The sequence below is a fragment of the Triturus cristatus genome, chromosome 2_2 (assembly GCF_964204655.1).
Source record: "Triturus cristatus chromosome 2_2, aTriCri1.1, whole genome shotgun sequence".
Lineage (NCBI taxonomy): Eukaryota > Metazoa > Chordata > Amphibia > Caudata > Salamandridae > Triturus > Triturus cristatus.
Genome location: NC_140582.1, coordinates 76,027,851 through 76,054,799, shown reverse-complemented (window position 1 = coordinate 76,054,799; position 26,949 = coordinate 76,027,851). Strand labels below are relative to the sequence as shown.

At 47.4% G+C, this 26,949-nt stretch overlaps 1 protein-coding gene across 6 annotated transcripts in view; it reads right to left on the bottom strand.

Moving 5' to 3' along the window:
* The window catches only part of LOC146861884 (uncharacterized), a 349,732-nt gene that overhangs the window by 27,792 nt on the left and 294,991 nt on the right, over positions 1–26,949 (bottom strand). For all 6 annotated transcript variants that reach the window (XM_085641061.1, XM_085641062.1, XM_085641058.1 and 3 more), the window contains one exon: positions 9,066–9,173. In XM_085641061.1, coding sequence (XP_085497187.1) covers positions 9,066–9,173 — 108 coding nt within the window. The remainder of the gene's footprint in view (positions 1–9,065; positions 9,174–26,949) is intronic.

Here is a 26,949-nt window from a genome sequence, read left to right as displayed (position 1 = left end):
TGTGTGATCTGTAGGTAGAAACACCTGGTTTGAAATGACAGCCATCCTTCACGTATCTCTCACAGTAAAGTGGTTCTTTCATCTCTCAAGTAAATTGTTATTTGCTGGCCAGATAGTCGTAGGTCAAAAATCTCTGTGGTGTTTACAGAGTGCTGTCGAAGACTGCGGAGTAAGACTATTACACTTTGATGCTGTTTTCTACGGAAAAGAAATTCAAGTTGGGATCCGACCAATATTTTTTGTAATGATATTCTTCAAGCAATACAACATTATCTCTTGTGTACATAGTTCTAGTTAATCAAAGAAATGAAATACCATACACCCAAGCTTATGGCGTGGCCCCTGAATCGTGCAACTACAGTATGTACGTTATGCAGGGTTGTGTGGTAATTTCTCTGTCTATTCCACATTAGGCTCATAGGTGTACCTGAGGAAGCGGAACAGTATATGTGTGTGATATTACCGGATGCAAAGTTTAATTTCTTATTTTTAAAACCCTATATTCATTTGCACATCAAGATGCAGTTCTGTGTTTGTGTCTAAAGGGCAATAGTAGACGTCCTTCAATGAACAAGAGAGCAAGGTCCTTACTCCTGTTCACAATTATTACAGCTTCATATGCAGCATGTGAGAAAGGGGATTGCTACATAGGTCACATATGAAGATATGTTGTATTTGGTAAATCATTAGGAACCCATCCTTTCCTTGTCGCCCTGTCTTACTCCTGCTTAAAGTGCTGAACTTTTCCCCCTATAATCTATGGATCCGCGTTAGATCCACACCAATGCCTTCCTTCAGACAACAGGCAGGTTGGCTAGCACCCCACCCAGTGTAACGTTTTCACAATAAATTTCAAATCTGTTCCCCCCACCATGTGCAAAATCTTTCTTTACCCTAGATTCCTGAGTCACAAACACACACTGCTACATCACCAACCAGCTTCAATTAGTCACCTCCAAATTCAACCTCTATTCCTTCATAGCAAATCTTTGTATTGCCCTCATTGTATAGTTGACGATACCTACCTGACAGCTTTGGGTAAAGAAAGATTCAGAAAACTGCCATGTTTCTATTTGAGAACCTAGAAAGGAGGGAACCTGTCAGAACCCATTTCAAAGGGGCACGCAGGGGCTACTCAGCCAAACAGCGGTGGTTGAGGCCTTTCACTCTTGGTGTCTTGGACCTGACCTGCTATGGGTCCTGAGCAACTGGGCCAAGCACCGCTTCTGCACTTCACCCTCAGTGGTAGCTGTGGTTGAGTAGTCAAGGCTTCCTCTGGAGGAATGTGGATACAGGTCAGCACACACGACTCATAACTCAAAATGCAAATAATGCATGCAATAAATCACTGTCCAGTCCAATGCTCCCTTTTATGAAAAAAAGCATTTTATTTCTAACTCTACACATGCAAAGGTATACGACATTCCGAAGCAATAACACAACGTCCCATGGGGTAGGGGCTCTAGTAGTTATCAAGCAAATCCCTGCCCCACCCTCCTTTGTGTAACATGTTCAGGGTTATTCTCCATTCACTGGTGCCCACATCCAAAGGATGCAAACTATTAGGCCATACTCAGGAGTTCTCCCTTTGACTTTAGGAATTAGTCAAAACTGTCTATGGTGCTGCAGCAATGTTCGCAACAGGACCCCAGGGCCCCAAAAGCCCAGTTCCAATCTTCTCTTCTTCAGCGGTACAGCAGTGTTCAGCAGTGTCACGAGAGCCCTCTCCTCGGACGCTCACAAGCCTGGATCCTGAAAAGCAAAGTGGGCAGTTTGTGATGGATGAGGCAGCACCCAGCAGCACAGTCTCTCTGTCAAGCAGTGCTGCAGGTCTGTTCCAGTGGTCGGAGTGGCTCCCGCTCGGTAGACACAAAAGGTAAGTTGCTCTTCCAGCTAGCAGGAGAGGGAAGGTGCTGGTGTGATCCTCCAGTTCCTGACCAGAGATCCAATGAGGGTACGAAATCCTTGACGACATCTAGATGAACCTCAGAAACTTCACAGTGTGCTGTCTTGACCCGCATGTGTAGGAAAGTGCCCCTTTTTGGACATGGCCACCCTCACTTTTTTCCTGGTAATTGATGCAATTTTGACTGAAGTGCACTGGGTTCCTGCTATCCACACCCCCTGTGCCAGATATCTATCCCAAAAACTGTGCAATTGTTCCCCCAATTGGCAATAACTTTAGCAGCTCTGTACGTCCCTAGTAAATGGTACCACTGGTACCTAGGGCATGGGTACTAAAGAGGGTACCTAAGGGCTGCAGCATATATTGTGTCACCCTAAGGAACCCCTCACCACACTCATGCAAACTGCCATTGCCAGCTTTGTGACATGGTACAAAAGTGAAGACACAACATGTCACACCTCCTGTGTGTCATGCCTGTAGACACTGCAAGCAATATATGTAAGCCATCCCTACAGCAGGCATTACAGCCTAAAGCAGGGTGCATTATATGACATGTGAGGACATATCTGCATAAGTAGATATACCCACGTGATGTCCATGCCAATTCTTGGACATTACCAGTGACCAGGAAAGCCATCTTGAGTATATGTACAGGGCACTGGTGATTGATTACGAGTTCCCCAGCTACATGATAGCTTCACTGAAACCAAAGATGTTTGGTTTCAAACATCTTATAGTAATAAACCCACACTGATTTCAGTGATGGATATATTAATATATGCACCCATAGGGTACCTTAGAAGTACCCCCTGAAATCTACTGATCCTCTAGTGTGCTGGCTGACTGGTCCAGTCCAGCCTGCCACCACATACGCGTTCCTGAGCCCCTAACAAGGGGAGAGCCCCGCTCTCAGAGGTCAGAAACAATGCCTGCTCTGGCAGAAGGTGTTTACACCTCCTCCAAACAGGATGGCTAGCAATCACCATATCAAGACCGGAGGCTTCAATGTCATGCCACATTTGATATGCAACCTCGGCATTCCCCAGCCCTGGGAGGTGCCACCCCCTGGCCTGAGGTCCATTTGGACAGGACAGGCTGGAAATTAGTATGCAAAGTAGGCGTGGAGCACACCCAGGTCAGTCACACCTCAAAGGTAAGCTGCCTGATCCACCCCACTCTAGGAAAATTCTGCCATTTTGGTGATGGCAGAATTTAGGAAACTGGGACAGGGTTATGCCCACTTCCCACATGAACTGGTCCTATAGGGGGTATAGTGACCCCAAGGGTAGGTAGCCCATTGGCTACTACTCTCCACTTCCTGAATCCAGAACTTCAGAGTCCACTGACTAAAAACAAGAAGAGGACACTGAAGAGCCGAACCTGCAAAAACTGAAAACTGCTGTGGAGTCCGGCGCCAAACCCTGCCTGCCGCACAGAAACTTGACAATTGCAAAGACCCGACTCATCCTCCGGCTGTGCATCCTCCACACGTCCTGGAGGGTTTCCAGCACTTCGCCCAGCAGCCAGCATCTCCCTTGGAGTAGAGAAGCTACTCCCCTGCAGCCTGAAGGCACCGACTGCGACATCCGGTTAAAAGAAGCTGCTGCCCACCAGGTCTACCAAGCAGTAGCTGCGCAGGAAAAGGTCAGAGCACTCAAGGAGGTCAGATCCATCTTCCTGCCAGGCCTGAAGCTTCCATGAGCCCTCCTGCACCAATACCCAGCGTACCCGACCCTTGCCTCAACCAAAGCTTGTTGACGACAGCACCAACGACCAGCCGACGAAGGACGTCAGCAGTGCAAAGGTCAGCACCGAGAGTGGCCCAGCTGTCTTCTTTTTGTCCCCCATGCAGGTCTTGGCCTATACCAGTAAGCACCTTGATGCAGAAAGAGCCAGCCACCTGCAAACAATCTCCACTCGAGTCACCCGGTCCAGGCCTAAAGAAACAGACTGCTTCGCCATGGTCTCAGGACCCTCAGGACCCGAGCACCCTGTTGGGAGCTCTCGGGCTTGTCCCAAAGTCCCCCTTTGCAGTCTATTTCCAGGTGCTCCCCTTCTTCCCTACTGCGTAGCGTGTAAGGTTATCAACCCGTCCAGCACCTCTGCACCCAGACTCACCAGGGCAGATATGATTGATCTGCAGGTGGCACTATGGTCGTTGTCACCCTACCACCTTATGACCAGAAGGGGTCCCACTGAAACACATTGGAAGTATATGTATGCAGTAAATGTTCTTTCTCCCATAGAACAGTATTACGCATAACAACACACTGTTGGTTAACATTGTTAAAAATAAAAAGTCTATTACGGAAAGTACTTACCTGACATCAAAGTCGGCAGCCCCTCCTGGCATACGGGCATGCCCATTTCAGCAGTCAGAATTCTAGCACTCTTCGCCCAAATTCAGTTCACTGGTGACACTCTGCATAATATGGGGTCACTGTGGTGCAGTTTGGTGCTTCCCACCCAGTGCTTCCTATACAGCGCAGAACAATGCGGCACTCTCCTGGCATACGAGGGACTGACACTGTACACAGGAATGGCACAATCAGTGCACAGCTTCCCACCCTCATGCAGGGCTCCCCACTGGACCTTGCTCCCTCTGATGCACTCCTCTCCCTCATAGGTCTTGGGAAACAGTAAGGTGATGGTGCTCCAGGGCAGGTGATCTTGGTGACTTAGGTGATGTCCCCTCACCCAGCAGGAAGACTAGGAGGCCTTGGCTTTTGGGGACTCAACCTCCCTTTTTTATAGTCCTTTTCCAGACACCAAATGTGTTTAAGGGTCTGAGTCTTTGAAATTTATGTTGGGGTTCTGCTTCTTTTGAAGTGGACACTTCTCTCTCTTCTTCTTTCCTCATGAATGATGTCTGTCACAGCAGGCAAGACTATGAAGCTGATTGTACCCAGCAGAATTCATGGGAGTGACCAGACTTCAAACGTGGATGTCAGCCACAGTGATATGTGCATCAAAAGGTTAATCGCAGACCCCCCAGCCCTACTCATTATGTATCCCCTAGCACCCTCATCTCCCTTCCTGAGATGTGTCTAGGCCCCTTCCTTATGATCTATCACTGAATCAAAGAGCAGTCTCTTGAAGTATAAAGGGAGTTTCTTCCTTTTCCCTCCAGTCTGTGTCCTACTCAGCTCACAGGAATGCAGCAATACACAACTCTGTCTAGGGGGATTCCTCTCTCCTCATGTCTTCACCAGGCAGGTCTTGGCTTCCCAAAATGGAACCCAGGGTCCTCTATAATGTAACACTACAAGCACACGTATGTCATGGTACACAAGCATGATCTGTTTCCCCCTAAGGCAAAAAATCAGCATTAGGGATCCACACAACTGTACAGTTTGGCAGAGGGCAGGAGTACACGTCACTTACGATGTAGAGGACTTTTCTGTCCCTACAGAACCAAATCTCTTCCCGTTGTTTGGCTCCCCTTCAGGAGCTCTTTCTATCACCTCTCCCTGTCTGGGAAGAGTTCCAATAGTCAAAATTATAGGCGTCCATTTTCAGCAAAGATCTCTCATTCCCTCTGCAAGTTGTTGAAGTCATAAAAAGCAACAGGCATTTGCAGTATCATAGTTTCTAAGATGTGATTCTCTACCACTTGGGATTCCCAAACACCAACACAGCAAATAGCTCAAAATTAAGCTGCTAGACTTGTTTCCATGCCAGTAATAGAACCTATGTAACTCCTTTGTTGTTAGAACTTCACAGGCTTGTCATCACTAGTCTGAACAAATTCAAAACAATTTGCTTGGGAAAGAGATGTAGGGATGCTCACAAAAGAGGAATGTTGGGCGGCGCAGATAGCATCATGAGAAATGGCAATACTCACTCAATTTCGGGTGATCCAGCTTAGATCCCTAAAAAAGTCACTGTGGGTTGACTCATTTCTCTGACTGCCAGCGACGCATGACCAACCCGGAGATATTCTGAACACCACTTGGCTCTTCCGAAAAATGTGACCCTTCTGGGAAAGAATGTGGGGCACCTTGGGAGATATGACAGGATGAAGAATGGAAAATTATCCCAAACTTGCTCTTCTACAGATCTACTCCGACCTCAATACAAATAAATCTAAATTGGTGCTTCTGCATATCAGTGTAGTAACTGCAAAAAAGATATTGACAGTAGATGGAGAAACAGAGAGGCAGCAGATCTAGAGGGTTAGGCATGGGGTATGTCCACTGTATGATCCTTAAGATCCCCATTTATAAGTCTAGAAGATGATGCATAAAAGACTTCAAAGTATGGGGGAACTGGGTGCAATACCAAGGATTCGGGGTGAAACAAATAGGCAGGATTTGGGGGGTTGGAGAGAGAACTGAGCATGTAATAATATGTGTGCGCATAACTGCTCTTTCGCATAAAGCAGAAACACAAATGCTAAATTGGCAGATATGGCAAGATGGATGGCGTTGCACTGGAAGTTGGCATATTCTCCCCATTCTGTGATTATTTGTCAATGATGTAACACTAATGTCAACAATACCTATCCAATACCAATCCACTTGTACATAAAAAAAATCAAAACAATTTGCATGAAAACATTTTTAATTTGGAAACTGGCTCCAAAGGTCTGCAAGATTGCACACATTTCTATGACTCTCAAAGATGTATGCTCTTACTAATTTGTGCTCTATTTGGTCTTCAATTTAAGAAAAGGCTCCCTCTTCAGCAACAACATTTCAGACTACCTGGTGGCTATGGAATTCCTTTAGCCTCATGTCCAGGACATATTGTTTGGGGTCAAAGAGAGCCACATGTCCATATGACATGTAAGTTTCGACCATCTTACTGTTCAACACACGAGCTGCCAGGTCACAGTTTCATGTAACATTTAAGAGATAGAATCACTTACTGCTACATCCAGCAAGACAAGCATCCAGGCATACATGAGTTTTATATATAATTAATTAATGCAAGGTTTTAACTCTTTGAGTGCTGTGAGGCAACACGGTGAGCTGCAAGCTCTGCTTGCATTGCTGACAGTGTTTCCCAAATAATAGCAAGTATATATTTGAGAAAATCTAACAATTTATGGGTATTGACAATCCTCACAGAATGCTCCTTGTTTATATGCAAAGATCTAAGGTGTTTATAGGGATTAAAGAGTAACCACCCAATTGTTTTCTATGTTGGACAATATATTTCCCTGTTCAGAAACCTACAGCAGTCACATGAAGTTTGAAGTGTTCTATTCCCCTCTAAACTCTGAAAAGAGGTTTGCTCAGTATTGTATTGTATTGTATTGTATTGTATATGCTCTTATATAGCGCACAATCACCCTACGGGTATCCCGGCGCTTGACAAAACAGTTGATGAAATTAAGCTGAGAGGAATAGGCAGCGACGTAGGCAATCAGGCTACTGGAAAAAGCCAGGTCTTAAGACTCTTTCTGAATTCCATTAAGGAGTCTAGCTGCCTGATCCTCGGAGGGAGCTCGTTCCATATCCGAGCACCAACCACGCTAAATGCCCTCCCCCCCAGCCTGACACGTTTAAATCTGGGTTGTGACAGCAAATTAGCGTTGGAAGAACGCAGCTGTCTCGGGGGGAGATAGCGTGAGAATCTCTCCTGCAGGGGAATTGGACCCATCCCATGTGCTGCTTTATGAATCAGACAGAGAGATTTAAAAAGGATCCTTTCTCTGACTGGCAGCCAGTGGAGCTCGCGCAGCGCCTGAGTGGAAGAGGCGTCGCGTCTACGATTTAGCGTGCAGCCGACTGTACTCTCTGTAATCCCAGCAGAATATACTGGGGGGCGCCCAGATACAGAGAGTTACAGTAATCCATTCTGCTGAGTACTGTGCTCCTTACAATCAGTGCGCGCATATCCCCTGGCAAGAATGGAAGAATCCTGCGAAGTACCCGTATTAGTCCGAAGCACACACTGGCAGTCTTGTTCGCCTGCGAGTTCAATTGCAGATCGTTATCGAACAAGACGCCTAGATTACGAATGGTATTTGATGGAACCAGTGGAGCCTCATCTGGAGCAAGCCTAAACTCCGACTGCAGATGGTGGATCTGGTTTAGTGGTGAGTAGAACAACACCTCGGTCTTATCACCGTTAAACTGCAGGGAGTTACTTCGCAGCCAATCTGTTGTCAGGCTCATGCAGTTTTGAAATTGCTCCAGAGATACCTCCTGTTTTCCCTCCATCGAAAATACCAATTGTGTGTCATCTGCGTAGTTTACCAGCTCAACCCCAAACGCTTTGATAATTGCAAACAGTGGTTGCAGGTAAATATTAAAGAGAATGGGGCTGATGCTGGAACCCTGTGGTACTCCATAGGCCACGTGGGATTTCTCAGAGGTAAACGACCCCAGTGTCACCACCTGCTGCCTCCCTGTCAGATAAGAGCGGAGCCACTGCAGTGCTCGGCCCTTTACACCCAGATCCCTCAGTCTTGCCAGCAGGATAGTGTGACTCACTGTGTCGAATGCGGCTGACATATCCAGGAGCACTAAAACCGCAGTGCTCCCGGTGTCCTTGCCTGGGGCAAATATCTGAGTATTTTTAGGGTGTTATACGCGCGAAGAAGTCTATGAATTACCAGAAACTGAAGTGCTTGTGTGTGTTTACAAATTGTAAAGGCAGAGCATAACGTAAAATGACTACTCCCCACTCTTTCCGTGGGATTTACTCCCCAAGGTTTTATGAAATGAGCCCTCTGTTCTTTGCTCTGAAACTGTCTTTACTCCACTGTGATGAATTTGATGGCATCTGCCATGTAAGATCTACAAGGCTCTTTCTGTGTTAGAGTCGTTGGGTGCTTAAGAGGCCTCAGACTCTATTTGGTCTTCAGCTCTGTCTTTGCTTTCACAGTGTGATTTTCTTCATAAATTATCTGATGTCCTCCATCCCTTAAGTTGCCCCGGCTGCACTTTGCGTAGATGTTGCTTGGTAATTTTGCCTGACCCTTGAAACACTGCTCCTGGTGAGGATGTTGCACACCTACCTACTTGTAACCTGAAGTATGTGTAATAAAGCAGCTACCTGTTTGTATCTTACTCCCTACAGTGTGCAGAGGTAGAATTCCTCAGATTCTTCTCTGTGATTCTCAGAAGGGTTATAAAAACAGAATGCGTGTAACAGAAATGATGACTACGCCTAATGTCGAACCTCCCCAAAAGTAAGGTCTCAGTACCTGAGCTTGGGCCAGTGCTGTTTTCCTCGCCTCCTATGCAAATCCGACTTGTCTTGGGCTCCTTCTCCATCCTCAAACACAGGTCAACATTGACAAATGGATTTCCTGCTGCACAGGATAAGCACAATAACATACATCAGAAAGTAAAACAAAATGGGAGTTCTAGATGTAAATAGTATTTGATGTAAAGAGAAAAGAATATCATTTTTAAGCGATGGTGGATATTTACAGCATTTCCAAGGAAACAAAAGTATCATTCCATAGAGCAAGAATAGTTTAATATTTTCAAACTCGGCTTGTTTACTTCAAACTCTTCTTTGGTGTACCTATCCCCCCACTGTACAAATTCACCAAGAACCCTGAAATACCACAGATAAAATAATTTGGAAAAACATTGTGAATATATGTTTTTTATTCTATACATTCATTAATTCTATTAACACCGCACAAAGTAGTGAATGTACTGGTCGAAAATGAAGCAATCACAAATTCGGCATAGAGGATGAGTACAATAAGAATACAATAACATCAGCAACAATGCAGTTACGTGGAATATTATTTTTAGAAACTGATTAATATAAATATGACAAGCGAAAATGAAGAAAAACAGGCAATTTGAGTTCCAATTTTTGGGGCAATCATGGACAATTCAGAAAGGCACAGAGTGGCTGTCTAGATGACATGAAGAAAGAGGGAGATAGGACTAAGAGAACGGATAAGCATGTAGTCTGAGATCATGAAGCAGTTGTAAGTGGCGTGGGAATACACAAGATTACATGGTGGTGAGGAAACCGATTTGCACAACATAATGAGGGGAAAGCTGTTGAATTTAAAGTACAACAGCATAAAACATGGGCCATTTCCTTTTGCATGTTTCTAGTGTATCCAGTTGGTTCTCTCCTGGTTTACCTAGTTTTGGGACATAGGGGATTGTGTCTCAGGCTTTCTTGCACCTTGGTTGCTGTTCCAAAATAATACATTTTCTGAGACGTTCAGACTGGTGCGGGTTCATGTACTCCGATCCCCTCCTCTTTCTGAAACATGGATATTAAGCCAGAATAAATCTAGAACGGACTACATCATTCTACAGTAACCCAGAGATGATCACTTACACACTACAAAGTGCAGGCCATCAATCAAAGGAAAATAAAGTTAGTGCTTGATTTAGAACTTTGCTCTTTAAGTCGAAGGCATGTAAAAAGAATCCTCGTACTGAAAAAATAGAGCTAACCCTAAAGATCTCTATGCTCTATAATATAACTATTTTTCCCAAGCAAGATCATGGAGCATAAGGTCATCTCAAGTGTAATGTTGCTCACTGTGCCCCTAGAACCAAGCTACACCTGCTGATGTGCCATATTAAGGACGAAACTGGTCCCGGGTTGCTTGTGCTCCGTTTCAGGGAGGACCTGGCCTGGCAGTTCGGGCTGGACTGTTCCCATTGGAGCAGGGTCAAGACTGATTTGCATGTGGCTGGATCCAAACCGAAATGTCATAGTAGGCAAAAAACGAAGGATTGTGATGCGCAAGAGTGATTGCCAGTGGCTGAGAGTAATTCAAGCATTTCATCCATCACTTTGTTTTTGTTGCACTATTTTCCTAAAGTCTCAGGAACTGGGTGCAACATTAACTCCACACCGAAAAAGAAAAATCATTGGGTCTGTTTAATACTGACATCTTACATCTGCTTACAGCGGTTACCGAGAGAACATTTTAATTTATGTTGCTAAAAAGATTTCTCTTGCTCTGTCAGATGGATCAAACTCTTTAGAGCCTATTTCAACCCGTCACAACACTGCAACATGGTCTATGTCGAGACACTGAAGAGAGTCAAAAATTCCAGAAGATCCAAAATGGACACTCCAGACAATGCCTGGTGCTAAAGAAGAAGGATCACAGTAGTCCAGCCCTAAACAGAAGAGCCTGAAAATTATCTGAATTGTAAACGGCCTCAGAGAATAAATAAGCAGAATATCTTTAAAACCTGGAACCGAGGGGAAATGGCATGGACGAGCATGCTGGTGGACAAGGCTCTGTAGAGCTCCCTCCCAGCTCTCCCTGAAACCCAGAGATCAGGATCATGGCTGCCAAGTTAGCCTCTGAACCCTCAGGGGACTACAACATAATATCCTGGAATGGCAATGGTCTTAGTAAAGATTTCATCCATTGGTATTGATGCTTCAGGACACTCATGTGTTGGACACAAACTGCTACTTCGAAGACAAAACTACACTAGAGTGTACCAATGCTGGTTACACCTTTGGCCATGGAAGTCACTTAGCAACCCCAGGGGTCGCCACTGCGACCCCTATGCCACCTTGTCTGCGACCCCTGCCACCTTGTCTGCGACCCCTGGCTGTGTGTCAGCCTTGACAAGCACTTGGTTGCATAAAATCAGCTGCAGTGTGAACAGAGCTTGATTGCACTGCTGTGCTGACGCTCTGGCTGCAGAAACACAATGATGGCCTGCAAACTGAGCCTGGGTGGGACAAAGAACTTGTCTCACTCCTTGCTATGTCGATCCTTGGCTGGGCCAGCTGGCACAGTCCTTGATTTGATACATTGCATGTATCTGCTGAGAGCCTGGGCCAGGAAGCTGAGCGAATGAGCACGAAGCGCATGCAGAATGGCTGGGCATGATTGGACAGTGACTAACGCCATGTACTGCAGGTGGCAGCACGTGTGTGTAAGTGCAAATGCACACATGCTGCACCCTACCCGAGCTGAGGATGAGGTGCCTGGTGCAGTATGTGTACTACCGTGTTTTGGACCGCCGAACGAGACCCAGGGCTGTCAATCTAGTAGCGCACGGAAGCACTGCCAATGATGACGGCCCTGACACACATTTCAGGTTCAACCCTTCTAGCAGTCTAGCCATTGTTTAGGACCTAGGTAATGTGAATAAAATTGGCATTGTTTTATGTTGAACACACCATGCACACGCAGATCAGTGAGTGTTGGTGGACTGGCCAACAAGACATTGTCTGTTTTGAGGACCATCAAGGACGGAACGGTCATACCAGGCATCAGGCGATGGGTGGGTGTTTGCCACCCATGAGGCTGGAAGGGTGGGGGGCAGATTTTGTTAGTGGGGACGGTTTTGAAGCAGTGCAGCAGTTAAAAAAGCACTGTAAAGTTCCTTGTATATTCAGCAGTTTTTGGTCAACAACAAAAGCGCCAAGTTAATTCTGGTGATTTATTAATGTACTTGTTGCAGAGCGAGAGGAGTTTTTTCTGGTGGCTCTTTTTACTTATCTAAGGTAGCACAGAGGGTAAATATGTCTCCTGCAAACAAGGCCAGCTTTAGTGCTGGTGGCACCCGGTGCAACAATGTTTGCTGGTGCCCCCCCCCCCATCCGTGGTGCACTGATTACCTCAACCCCACCTTTTAACAGTGCCACTCAGGTATTCATAACCACTCTTTTTCAGATGCATTTAATTAGTTATATAGCGCCACTGATACCAGAGTATGGTGTCAGAGCACTTTGCATCATACCCACATTACAGTGAGACAATCAATCATATGGGTGTAAGTCGGTGTATATGAAATGTTACATAAGCCAGAGTACTACAAGTTGTAGGTGTGACATACCATCCATACTGGTAGGCAGTATATTTTAAGAGTGCTTGGTCTGGAGAAGCATAAACTCAGAATTGAAAATGGAACACCATAGTTGGGGGTAATCTTTAATAATAAGAACAGATGTCTACCCAAATGAACCCTTTTTACAACATTAATCTATGCTCTAATCTATACTTTGCAGTGTGCATGCAGTTCTTTGATAACAGTTAATAATTCACTGCTCTATATTAGGATTTTAACTTATAAACTGCAAGTAACAAAAGGATGTCTCTTAGAAAAACACACTGACCTACTTACATTAGGTGCACTTTGTGATGTGCATGCTACACAGTCATTGCAACAGGCATATTAACCCTCTATGCTATTTTATGATCAGTCAAAACCTCATCTTGACAAAACTCAAGAAAAAACATTAATCACCGGAGTTATCATGACATTTTTATTGTTGTTGTCTGGAAATTGCGGGAGGCAAGGAACACGGCAGCAGGCACTTTTAAAAGCAAAATAAACTTGCAAACTCGGCACCCTCTGAAGTCAGCACCCGGTGTGGTGACACTGGTCGCACCACCTTAGAGCAGGCACTGGCTGCAAAGAACGTGTGACAAGTGGTGCGGGCTTGTAGTCGGACTCGTGCCTGCTGCGTGGTGTGGGGTGTCACTAGTATCTAGAGTGAGCGCTGACTTTAAGGCAAGTTCGGGAACAGACTGCCAGTCCCGACCGGGCTGTGAGTGAGTTGCTTCACTTAACTGTCACTCTCTGACTTAGTCAGACCTATGGCGGGCATGTAGTGTGAGAGAATGAGAGACTGACTGAGTTGTCACATCGACTCAACTAGAATCTCGACTCTCAGACTCCCCTTGTGGTGGTGCCGGTCATTGTAACTTCTGTGAGCTGCAGGCCCTGGGCAAACCTCTAACAGAAGCAACAAGTAAAGTAAGGTAAGGTTATCTGTTTTTGGAGTTGACACAAAATTTTCCAATGCCCTGCTGCAAAACTTCAGAAATGATTGTTAAAGAGTACATACTTCAGGTTCGACCCTTCTAGCAGTCTAGCCATTGGTTTGATAATTTGAATACCACATCAATTGCCATTATAATATACCCAACACTGCATCCATGTAGCAACAGCATGCGCACGCCGGTGAGTGTTGGTGGACTGGCCAACAAGACATTGTCTGTTTTGAACACCACAAAGGCGGAATGGCTGTATCACGCAGGTGTTACCCTGGGAGGCTGGAAGTGTGGGGGTGACAGTCTTTTTTTAGTGGGGGTCATTTTGTCTTTTAGCAGTGCGGCAGTTTTAAAAGCACTACGAAGTGTATTGTACATTCAGCAGTTTTCGGTTAATAATAACACTGTCAAGTTAAATCTGGTGATTTATTAATGTACCTGTTGGACAGAGAAGGGAGTTTTGTCTAGTGGCAGTTTTCACATATCTAAGGTAGGACAGAGGGTTAATATGCATGCTGCAAAGAACATGTACCATGCATATCAAAGAAGAATATTTTAAATGGATAGCTCACTGAATTACTCCTTTTGTCTCAGAGATTCTGTTGTTACTGTGCAGTTCATAAGTTACACTTGTGATCTAGCACAGTGAGCAGTGAACTGCCATCTAAGAGCTGCATGCAAGCTGCATGGTACAGGTTAGATAGTTATGTTTGTTCCCCAGTCTTTCAATTCCGATGTTTCTAAGACAGGTTTGCTTGGGTAGAAATACATTCTTATTATTAAAGTCAACTCTAACCACTGTGTTATGTTCTGAATCCTGAGTTTGTGCTTCTAAAGACCAAGCACTCTTAAAAAGTGCCTACCAGTATTGATGACATGTGAATCCTACACCTTGTAGTCTCCTTTGCCTTATTTTCTATACACTGATTTACACACATATGATTTATTGTCTGTGTGTGTATGTGTGTGATGGATTTTGAAAATCTGGAAAGTTTTTCTTTAGGAGCAGTGATTAATTGAGTCATTTTTAATTGCAACTGAAACATCTACATTTGTAAAGCAAGCATTCATGCCTTTGGGCATTCTGCCTGTTCGATAAGATGTTTTGTTGCTGGTAAGGTATGCTAATGCAGAACAAGCATATTATTGATCAACACTAGTACTGTACCAGTGATGTGCATGTTTTCTGTAGAAGAAATGAATGATAGTAAACCTGGAAAGGTTCAATTGCTTCACAGGTTTAGAAGTATGTATACCATGTCATGAAAAGGAAGGTTGCTGGGAGTACTTGGCCTGCATTAAATAGCACTGTTTTTTTTTTTTTGTTTTAAAAACCTTTATTTACGTCAACATGGTACACAGCTATTCAGCCGACATCCCGGAGGTTCGGCAGCACGATAGGAACAATACGTAGGAAGGTCCATGTCCGTACATCAGGAGTAACAAAGGTTTAGTTGTAATGTAAACCAAAAAATAAAAACACGAGCAAGGCAAAGGATATAATAAGCATGCGCTAGTTCTCAGCTGGGGCGAGGTCCCACTCCCATCAGCGGAGCGGTACTCCACGCCAAAGAAGCGAGGGGAAAGCAGGGGTACAGACTCCAGGTTATGAACAGTTTACGTATATAGTTGGAAGTAGAGCTAGGGGGAAAGTTGCACATCGAGCATCTCAGCAACTGGGGGCACACAAATATCTCCCCTATAATGGTTCCATTGCCCCCATATCTTATGCCACTTCTTAGGGCACCCCCGGGAACTGTACACCGTTTTCTCCCGGAACATGCCCCAGTCCATATTTTCCATCCATGCTACCAAGGTGGGAGGTCTCTGGGATCCCCACAGCTGCGTAATATCTCGCTTCGCCACCATATTCCCCAGAGTCACCCATTGGGTCTGAGCGGCATCGTAGTCGGTGGGGCCCCAGACATTCAACAGGCATCGTCTTGCCCCCGGGATGAGTGCAATACCCGTGACCTCTTCCATCACGTCATGAATTTGTTTCCAGAACTCTGCGATCTCCCCACACTCCCAAATAATGTGTAGGAAGGTGCCCAACATCCCACAGCCTCTCTTGCATAAGCCATCGTCAGAGAAACCCATATGGATCAGGCGGGGCCCCGTGACGTAAACCCTGTGAAGTATCTTAAGCTGCACCAGCCGCAGTCTAGCCGGGATCGCAACCTCCTTCGGAGAGGAGACGGCATATTGCCAGTCCTCATCGTCCAGTTCGAGACCATCCCTAGTCCATTGTTCTCGCACATCAAGGAGGAGGTCGGTCCGGACATTGACAAGCTTCTTGTAAATCAAGGAGATTGTACTCTCCGGCATATGACCATCCAGAATCCGATCCTCCAAAGGAGAAGACTCAGGCACGGCCTCCCCCTCGGCACGAACGGAGAGCAGAGCGTGACGCACCTGGGCATATCGAAAGTATTCGGCACCCCCTAATTCGTACTCCGTCTGCAGCATCTCAAACGATTTCACCTTACCCGTAGTCAGCAGGTCCCCAACTCTAGAAATCCCAATTAGGTCCCACTTCTCAACCCCTTTCGTGTGCCATAATTTCCCTAGTATATTGGATTCAAAAAGCGGAGTAGCCCGGGTAAGTCTGTCCTTCCAGCCCAACGAGTTTGTAACCGCCTTCCACACATGCACTGCCGTCTTGGTCGGTCCCTCACGGGACCCGTCCAATGATTTGGAATACAGCGCCCTAAGGTAATTGCCCCCGCGCAACAGCCACCGATCCATAGCAAACCCAGGGTTCAACGCCGGACCGTAAACCACATGGTTAATCGCTCCCAATTGGGTAGCCCAATAATATCTTCTGATGTCAGGGAGTGCTATCCCCCGTCATACCATGGAAGGGTCAACTTTGCTATAGCTATACGTGGTCGACCGTCCCATAACAGCGAACGCTGGAGGCTCTCCACCTCACGAAAATAACAGGCAGGAACTAATTCTAGGGTGTTCTGTAAGGCGTAGAGAAACCGGGGAAGAGACATCATTTTAAACAATGCGGCGCAGCCTAGGAGGGAGAGCGGTAGCCGCCTCCAACCCGCGACATCCCGTCTCAAGCGTGTCAGCGGAGGAAGGAGGTTCTTCTCGTATCGGACAGAGGGGTCTATGGAAATATATATACCCAAGTACAGAAAGCCCCGCTGGGCGATCTGGATGGAGCAATCCCGCGGGACGGCAGGGGCGTCCCCACTGAGAACATATAGGTGCGACTTTCCCCAATTAATGGCGAGACCCGAGTTACTACCAAAAGACTTCAAAACGTCGCAGACCACTATGAGGGATTTCCGAGGCGAGGTCAAGTATAACAAAATGTCGTCTGCATACAATGAAATGCGGTCCTCGTGGTCTGGCGACCATCGGATCCCTCTTATGTCTGGCTGCCATCTAATCCATGCCGCCAGCGGCTCAAGGGCGAGAGCGAACAGTAGTGGCGACAAAGGACAACCCTGCCGAGTGCCCCTCCCGAGCCCGAACGGAGATGACGCCCTACCGTTCACCGCGATTTTAGCCAAAGGTTCCTCATAAAGTAGCCTAATCCAGCCTATAAAACCGGGTCCGAAGCCGAATTTTGTGAGCGCTGCCCACAGATACGGCCATTCCACAGTATCGAAAGCCATCGTGGCGTCGAGTGACACCAAAATGGCCGACTCCCGCAGCGTCTCAACCCTCGCGAGCGCGCCATGAAGTCGCCTGAGGTTCAACGCAGTGTTGCGGTGTGGGATAAAACCGGATTGGTCCGGGTGGATCAAGTCCCCGATGACCCTGATCAGACGGTTAGCCAGCAGTTTGGCGAGGATTTTGGGCTCAGCGTTGAGTAGGGAGATCGGCCTATACGATCCGCATCTGTTTCGGGGCTTGCCATCTTTATGTATAACCACTATTGTCCCAGACGTTGGTCGAATGGAAGACACCCCTGCCCCCGCGCCTCCACAAACATATCTCGCAAATACGGAGCAATCTTATCCGGTCTGAGTTTATACAACTCGACCGGCAAGCCATTCGGGCCCGAGGCCTTGCCCGGGCGTAGCGAGCGGATAGCGACTGCAACCTCGTCAGCGGTGATGTCACCATCAAGGTCCTCCCTGTCGACGTCGGACAGACAAGGCAGGGCAATGTCTCGCAGCAGATCATGCGAGTCTTCCTCCGGCCTGTCCGACACAGACGTATAGACCCTGCGGAAGTGGTCCGCGAAACACTGGACTATCCCATCGGGTTCTGTGACAATATCCCCGCCATCCGTCAGTATTTCTGGCACAACTCTATTCACCCGTTCTTTCCTGTCTAACCACGCTATTAATTTCCCAGCCTTGTCGCCCACGTCATACAATCGCCCTTGTTGGTCCCTGCTAAGAACCTTAGCCGCGTTTGTCACCAGTGCTTTATATTCAGACTATGCAGTGTTTCCGCCGTGACCTCTTCTTCCAGGACAGACTCTAATGCCACTATCTCAGCCTCGATCTGCGCCACCTCCGCATCTCTCCGCCGTTTGACATCCGCTATCAAGGAGAGGGCCTCCCCTCTCAGTACTGTTTTAAACGCTTCCCACAAAGACACCGCGGAGGTAACCGAGCCAAGGTTCTCCGAAAAGTAAAGATCAACCGCTTTCAACAACGCACCACGAGTCTTAGGGTCACGGAAATACCAGGGGTTAATAGGGGCAACCCTACCTGCCGCACCACGGGCAAAATCCATACTAATCCACACCGGCGAGTGATCGGAGATGCCCCTGGCCATGTGCCGAGCCTCGGACACCAAGGAAGCGTGGGCAGCCAAGGTGAGAACATAATCTATTCTAGAGAGACTGCTGTGCGCCTCAGAGTGAAAAGTGTACTGCCGCTGAGCGGGGTGCAGCAGCCTCCAGCAGTCAACCAAACCTAGTGTATCAGTAAAGTCTGGGAGCCATCTCTGCGCCCCCCCGGGGTCCCTTGGCGGATGTCTGTCTAGTAATCCGGAACCAACTGCATTAAAGTCACCACCCATTACCAACACTCCCTCGGGGAGATCCAGTATGGCCCTCCCCAAGTCGGCAAATGTGATGGCCTGCAGGCCCGGGGTGACATAAACAGAAACCAAAACCAGTGTCCTGCCCTCCCATCTCCCCGCAGCCGCCACAAAGCGCCCCCTCTCATCAACAGTAGTAGAGTCAATCTCCAACGGCAGCGAGGTCCTAACAAGTATTCCAGCCCCCGAGATCCCGAGGAAAACCCAGAGTGGGCGATAAATTTATACCCCTTTCTATTAAGGGCATGACACGTGTTGCCTATCAGGTGCGTCTCCTGCAGCAAAACTATGTCAGGAGAGCACCTCTTCAGAAATTGCAGAACAATCCCCCGCTTAATACGATCCCCCAAGCCATTAACATTCCAACTAAGTATATTCAAACCCCTACCCCCATCACAGAATGGCAAGAGACCCCCGCCCATCCCCGAGAGCAGCACACAAGACTTGCATTGCGATACCTTGCAAAAGGAAAAACAACAACAAACACTCCAACAAACCCAAACCACCCCCCACCCTGCACCCCTGCATAAGCCTAAAAGCCCCCCCAACTTGCAGTGTGCCTGTCGCCCTAGCAAAAGCTAATCTACAAGAAGAAACCCCGTAGGAGGAAAGAGATCCCATTCTGCCCTCGCCACCCCCGGACAATAGCTAGCAATAAAAACAAATCAGTGAACCACTGTCCCGAGCTTGGACAGAATGGTCGATCACCAGAGTCCTCACTCTTTTGCGACATGGCCTCCTTCCGCTCCGACAGCATGATCCCCGCTGGTCCGCCGCTGAGGCAATGTGTCCAGCCATTCCCCAACCTCGTCTGGCAAGTCAAAGAAAAAGGTTTGTTCTTCGTACTCAACGCGCAACTTGGCTGGGAAGAGCATGGCATACTTCAGACCCCTCTCACGTAGCCTCCTCTTAACCCCCAGGAAACTCTGCCGTTGCTTCTGCACCGCCTGGGTAAAGTCAGGATAAAAACTCACTGCAGTGTTCTGGAAAGTGACCGGTCCGGACCCCCGTGACGCCTGCAGAATGGCATCGCGGTCCCTGAAGTTGAAGATCCTGGCGATGATCGGTCTCGGGGGGGCTCCCACCTTGGGCCTTCCGCCCGGGACTCGGTGGGCCCGCTCGACCGCAAAGAACTTGCTGAGGCCCTTAGGTGCCAGATGGTTAAGCACCAAGTCCTCGACAAACAAGTCCGCCGATTGCTCCTCCGATTTCTCCGGAACGCCAACAATGCGCACGTTATTGCGCCTCGCCCGGCCTTCAAAATCCTCCATCTTGCGGGCAATGAGGTCGTTGGTAGTCCTCAGCGTGCGGACCTCTATTTGCAGATCAGAGACGTCCCCCGTGAGGCTAGTGGTTTTTTGGTCCAATGATTTTACTCTCTCATTAGTTTTCCCCAGGTCAGCGCGGAGCAAGTTAACGTCGACTGAGATGGTGTCCACTTTGTGTGCCAGGGTCTCAAACTGGTGCCTAATAGAGGACTTCATCTCCTCAATGGCGCCCATAATGTCTTGCAGTGACAATTCCGGTGCGGGGACCGAGCCGTCTCCCGATGATTCCTGTGGCTTCCCCGGTCCGCTTGGCGATCCCTTTTGCTGGGCATAGCGATCCATATTGTTGGTTTGGGTGTAGCCCCCCCGCCTGGTATTCTTGGGCTTCTGTTTGTCGGCCTCCGGTTTGGTCGACATCCTCAACCCCGGAACAGTCAGCGTCAAAAACGGGCCGCTCAGCCACGCAATTGGCACGAGGTCCGCTGGATCTGGGACTCCGATGCAATCCCATGCATGTGCAGGCCGAGCTACAGGCAACTGTTGTCCAAGACACTCGCGGGCCGAGGCACGTAACTGTGAGAGAAAGTGAAAGTGGAAGCAACCCCCCTCCGATGATCCGCACCGCACACGGCCGCTGTAGTTCAATTAGTGTCCGGGCCCATGCCAACGCGAGACCCGGGGACCTCCAGGGGGATAGGCCGCAAACTTCAGCCTGATACAACTTCGGTCTCCGGTGTATGATTTCAGTCCGGACGACGACGCTCGCCTCAGCAGTAGTTCATGTCCAAGATTCCGGATATTTGACACAGGATTTTTCCAGGATAATTGCCGGAGGGAACGAGGGTCACGGGAGCTCTGTGCTCACGCGGCCATCTTGGTCCCGCGCTAGGCTCCTCCTCTCTTAAATAGCACTGTTATCTACTTTTCAAGACTGAGATTTAATTACATGGTACTCTTAGTTTCTAAAACAAATGATAATGTGAACTTGTTTTGAACATTATAGGCCCATCAACTTTACTGTTTTATAATTTATTTGATATTGATAATGGCTGATTTGAACTTCACTAGCACATTTTCCATTGTTGTACACTATTTGATAGGTTCTTAAACAATGCTACATTATCTTAATTGTATATCTATAGATACTACTGGAAACAATGTATATAGCTGCATTTTCAATAGGATTTGAAGTATGTCTTTTTATAGTGTACTTCTTTTGTATCTGTAGAGATTTTCCAACCTGTGTGTGTGATGGAAGTAACCAAATGTTAGATGGATCACTTCCTATGATAGCACCAAGCCAAAGATAGTGCAATATCGCTTTCTTTGATTTCATGGGGTCCAAAGGTCACATGATGTCACTTTTTGTAATGTCATCAGGTAAAGGTTTGTGTAATGTCACTTGCTGTGACATTAGGTGGGGATCACATGGCATATGATGTCACTTCCACTACCCCTGGCATTTTGATGAATCGAAGTCCATGCTTTGGCTCCAAGGGGATGCAGGGGGAGGGGGGCTATCCTAAAGACAACAGTTCAACTTACAATACATAAGGTGTCCACTGGTCCCTTGGGTAGATATGTGATGACTGTGGAGCTCGTGGTTGGTAGTTCTTGGACTTTAATTAGTGTGTACAAGCTCCCACTCTTATTAGACTCACTGCTGTAGGCCATTTCACAGATGTTAGCAGAGTCTCTGCAGAGTTAAACCTTTGTCAGGGGGACTTGAATGCTATAATGAGTACTCATATGGATACAGACTCACATTCAGTGATAGCCCAGTCATTGCGGCTACACAGGTGGGTGGAGGTGCTCGATCTTGTGGATATTTGGTGATTGGGACACCGAGAGCTTAGGCAGTACACCCATTATTCACCCCCACATGACACTTCCTCACATATTATCTAACTCTTTGCCCCCTCCACAGAAGTTAGCGATATCATTCACACATGCATACTCCCAAGGGGTATCTCGATTACTCCCCTATTACTCTAACCATACATAAAGTGGGAGGCAAAGTGAGAGGAGCCCCCGTCTGAATGTCTGGTGTTTGTCAGACAATTCTTTTGGTGATTATATCCACGACAGAATTAATGAGTATTTTACACATAACAAAGGTACAATACCTTCTATGGTCATGCTTTGGGAAGCATTTAAGACAGTCATCATGAGTACTGCTTTATTATTTATTAATGGGAAAACTAAAGATCGTGGAGCTGAACTGCTGGGACTGGAAAGGGAAATTTCACACTTAGACCACACTGATTGCACTAGTCTCGCGGCTGGGACTCGGTGTAGCTTACATCAGGCCCAGGCTACTTTAAAGTAAAAACTCCTCCACACAGCCCACATGGGCTGGCTCTACTCCCAAGGGAGAGTGTATGAAATGGGAGTTAAGGCGTATTTATTGGCTTAAAAACAATTTCAACTTAGTAGAGTTGTCATATCCATTCATTCGGTAAGTGGAGTGGCACTTAGCTAAGCGCCTAGTATAGCGGCTGCATTTGCAGTCCATCAGTGTGCACTGTAGGCAAAACACCTGTTGCCCATGGATGAACAGAATAACCCTCTTGTACGTGATCTACTAATGCGTGCTCTAAGAGCAGAGTCGCGTGATGACTTGGCAAGCCTTTGCTTCAGTGTCATCTGGTAGAACCCATGGCCCTCAAGGCTTTCCATTAGTTTTTTTAAGAAGCATTCCTCCCTCCTAGCCCCCCACTTAAAGGCACTGTAAGACACCACATATAACCAAAAGTCACTGCCCTACAACCTAAGAAGGGCAACTATTACAGTCATGCTTAAACCATGTAAACCTAGAGAATGTGCTTCTTATCGTCCCATATCATTAATAAATATTGAACTGAAAATTCCCACAAACCTTTTAGCCACTCACTTAGCAAGAGTTGTGTACCTGCTGGTCCACGAAGTCCAGAATGGTTTTATACCTAATAGAAGTACCTGGCAATGTCTATGCCGCTTTTGTGTGGCCCTCACTGGCAAGTTAATGAAGGACAGTGTCCTCCTGCTGGTGGATCTAGAACATGCTTTTGATACATTACATTAGCCTTTTATGTTGGCAGTTCTGCATAAGGTGCAATTTGGCCCCTGTTTTCTCCATCTGATTGAAACATTATATACCAAACTATGGACCCAAGGCAGGGACACCGGTGTGCGGTCTTCATTCTCACCCCTACAAAGAGGTACCCATAAATGTTGCCGACTCTCACTGCTGTTTTTCACATTGTGGAACAGCAAGCAGTGTTGATAAGAGTGTTTAACATACAAAATAGTTCCCTCGGGGGAAGCTAAAAAGCCTTTCCCTCCTAGCCTAAACAAATACAAGCGGTCTCTAGCAGATAGAAAAGGACCAGCTGTTTAATAAATACCCACATACTTGTATACACAAGCCTGTGCAAACATAGGGTATAAACATTTACATGTAGTACGAATGTATCAACAAACAGTTACTGTATCAAAGTTTTAACTTGGAACAGGGTTTTTATCAGGACATAAATAGTGGACACCTCTTCTGAACTCAATTTGCCTTTCCATCTCTTGTCACCCTTTAGAAACGTAACTCTGCTATTCTAAATAAAATCTATAAATTAAGTGGCACTTGTTAAGCATGCAAGCATAGTTCTAAATCAACAATATGAAAAAGTTACTTACCTTCGGTAACGCTTTTCCTGGTGGATACAGTATCTGCCTGTGGATTCCTCCCCTTAAGAATATCCCCTGCGCCAGCATTCCGTGGAAACATTTTCCTAGCTCTCCACGCCGACGAGGTCGTCACAATGCCATGGCTCCACACGCGACTCCGCATGACGTCACTGGAGCCATAAGAGGGCCACGTCGGTGTGATGACGTCAGTTCAACCCATTTTTTCCGTGCCACCGAGGTGAAACGGGAGGACCGGCCATATAGACAATGCATTAAGCTTGGGTGAAGCACTACGCTACGCTCGCGTAGTTTGCGAAGTTTGCGCTACTTCGCACTACGCGAATTGCACGTAGCACAGTGCAAACACGCATAGCGTAGCGTCGCGGTAATTTTTTGCTTGCTCGCGGTCCTCAACGTCAAGTTGGCGACTGCGAGCAAGCAAAATGACATCCCGGTAAGACTTTTTCCTCGTTCGCGATCAGCAACATCAAGTTGCCGATCGCGAGCGTGGAAAATAAACCTCCCGGCGAGATTCTCAACGCGGGGAGGTCAGGTTTCTCATTGCGAGTGGTCGCGTATGCTCGCGACCGCTCGCGATGAGAAACTACCAGTCCGCGTTGAGAAAGCTGCCGCTCGAGTAAAAATCTACTCGAGTGGCAGAAAACGACAGCTCGAACTGTGCAAGTTGCCGTTTTCAATGATTGCACAGTGCGGACAAACATCCGGCACTGTGCAATCATCGCAAACAGCGCACTATGCAGTTCGCGTAGTGCTACGCGTAGTGCGAAGTGCACTTCGCGTAGCTACGCGTAGCACTACTTCGCGAACTACGCCCAGGGTTACAATGCATACATAGTACACAGTATTCACACAAATCCACACAGTGTAAAGTAAAAAAGGAAAGCATAAGAAAGCAAGCATTTCCTATACGCCTACACAAAGGCAAATAGAGGCAATACAGAATAAAAATATGAAACAACCATAAAACCAATACCTCTTTCAATGGTATAAAAGGGTGGACAACGGGGAGGCGGGTGGGTCAGTGAGGAATCCACAGGTAGATACTGTATCCACCAGAAAAAGCGTTACAGAAGGTAAGTAACTTGCTCTTCTGATGGATACATCTGCTTGTGGATTCCTCACCTTATGAATAGAATCCCACAGCAGTCCCACTCCCGGAGGAGGGTGTCCACCCTTCTATACAAAAAAGTCCTGCAAAACAGAGCTCTCAAAATGGCGTCCCTCCTCACCTCGGAATCTAAGCAGTAATGCTTTGTGAAAGTGTGGAGGGAGGAACAAGTTGCGGCCTTACAGATGTCCAGCACAGGAACACCACTGGACAAGGCAGAAGTAGACGATTTAGCCCTGGTGGAATGAGCTTAAATGCCTTCAGGAGGCTCCTTACCAGCCAGAGCGTAGCAGATCTTGATGCACAAGATGATCCACCTGGATCGAGTGCGCTTGTGCACCGCCTTGCCCTTCATGCGTCCAACGTAGCCCACAAAGAGCTGATCGTGCAATCGCAGGTCCTTCAATCTATTGAGATAGAAACTAACTGCCCTCTTAGGATCCAAGCGGTGCAGCCTCTCCTCCTCCTTGGAAGGGTGAGGGGAGGATAGAAAGAAGGGAGGGTAACGGAATGCCTTAGATGGAAGGGAGTTACCACCTTAGGCAGAAAAGCAGCCCTGGTCATGAGAACCATCCTTTCAGCATGAATAGTCAGAAACTGAGGCTTAGAACTCAAAGCCTGAAGCTCACTCGCCCTCTTGGCTGAGGTGATAGCCACAAGGAAGACCGTTTTGAATGACAGCAGTCTCAAGGGACAACTATACATAGGTTTGAATGGGGAACCCATTAAGGAAGTTAAAACCAGATTTAAATGCCACTGGGGCATAATAAAGGGAGTAGGCGGAAACATATTAGTACGACCCTTAATAAACCTTAAAACCGAAGATTTGAAAAGAGACGGCTGATCAGGCAAACAAAGAAATGCCAACAAAGCCGACAAATAACCCTTAACAGTAGCCACAGCACAACCCTGCTGGGCCAAATGCAGCGAAAAACAAAGAACATCCGAAAGATGAGCCTTTAAGGGATCAATAGACCTCTCTCCACACCATTTAACAAATCTTGACCACCTGCAGGAGTAAATGGACTTAGTGGAGTGTCGCCTGGCCGATAAGATAACATCCACCACGTCAGGAGGGAGAGAGAAGGAACTCAGGTTGCCCCATTCAATCTCCAGGCATGAAGGTGCAGGCTCTGGAGGTGGGGGTGAAGAACCTGCCCCTGCGACTGCGAGAGGAGGTCTGCCCTGAGAGGGAGACGGAGCGGAGGGTACGATGAGAGGTGAAGTAGATCGGTGTACCACATCCTTCTTTGCCAATCCGGGGCGATCAATATGACTTCGGCCCGGTCTTGGCGAATCTTCCTCAGAACCCGAAGAATCAAGGGTATGGGAGGAAATGCATAAAGGAGTTGTGAGCTCCAACTTAACTGAAACGCATCCCCCAACGCCCTCTGCATCGGAAACTGGAGACTGCAGAATGACAGGCAATGCGCGTTCGAGAGTGGCAAACAGGTCCACCCGAGGAGTCCCCCACGTCCGGAAGTGGTGTCGAACTACCTCCGGATGAAGCCTCCACTTGTGGTCGGCGGAGAACTGCCGACTGAGACTGCCCGCATGCACAGTTAGCACCCCGGCCAGATGATTTGCCATCAAACAAATCCGATGGTTCTGAGCCCAGGACCAAAGCCGCAACGCCTCCCTGCAGAGATGGTACGACCCTACTCCTCCCTGCTTGTTGACATACCACATCGTGACAGTGTTATCCGTCAGGACTTGAACCGACTGACCACGAAGGGAAGGGAGAAAGGCCTTGAGCACCAAATGTATCGCAATTCCAGAAGATTGATGTGAGACCCCTGATCTCCAGATCCCCCAGATGAGCACCCCACCCTAGGGTAGAGGTATCCGTTATCACCGCGGCCACCGATTGAGGAAGATGAAAGGGCTTTCCTTGAGACAGATTGCTCTCCACGCTCCACCAAGACAGATCCGCTGCAGCTTCTCTGGAGATCCTGAATGAGTCCCTGAGATCTCCGTTGTGCTGATACCACTGCCTGCGGAGGCACCACTGGAGCGCCCTAATGTGCCAGCGTTCATGGTTGACCAAAAGAATGCAGGAGGCGAACAGACCGAGCAGGTGTAGGACCTTCAGAACTGGAACAACCGCTCCATTGTGAAACAAAGGGATCATTTCCTGAATGTCGAGAATCCTTTGCGGAGGAGGAAAAGCTTGACACACAGTGGTATCCAGGACTGCCCTTATGAACAGGTTGCGCTGAGAGGGCGCCAGGTAAGACTTGGGCGCATTTATCAAAAAACCCAATCTGAACAACAG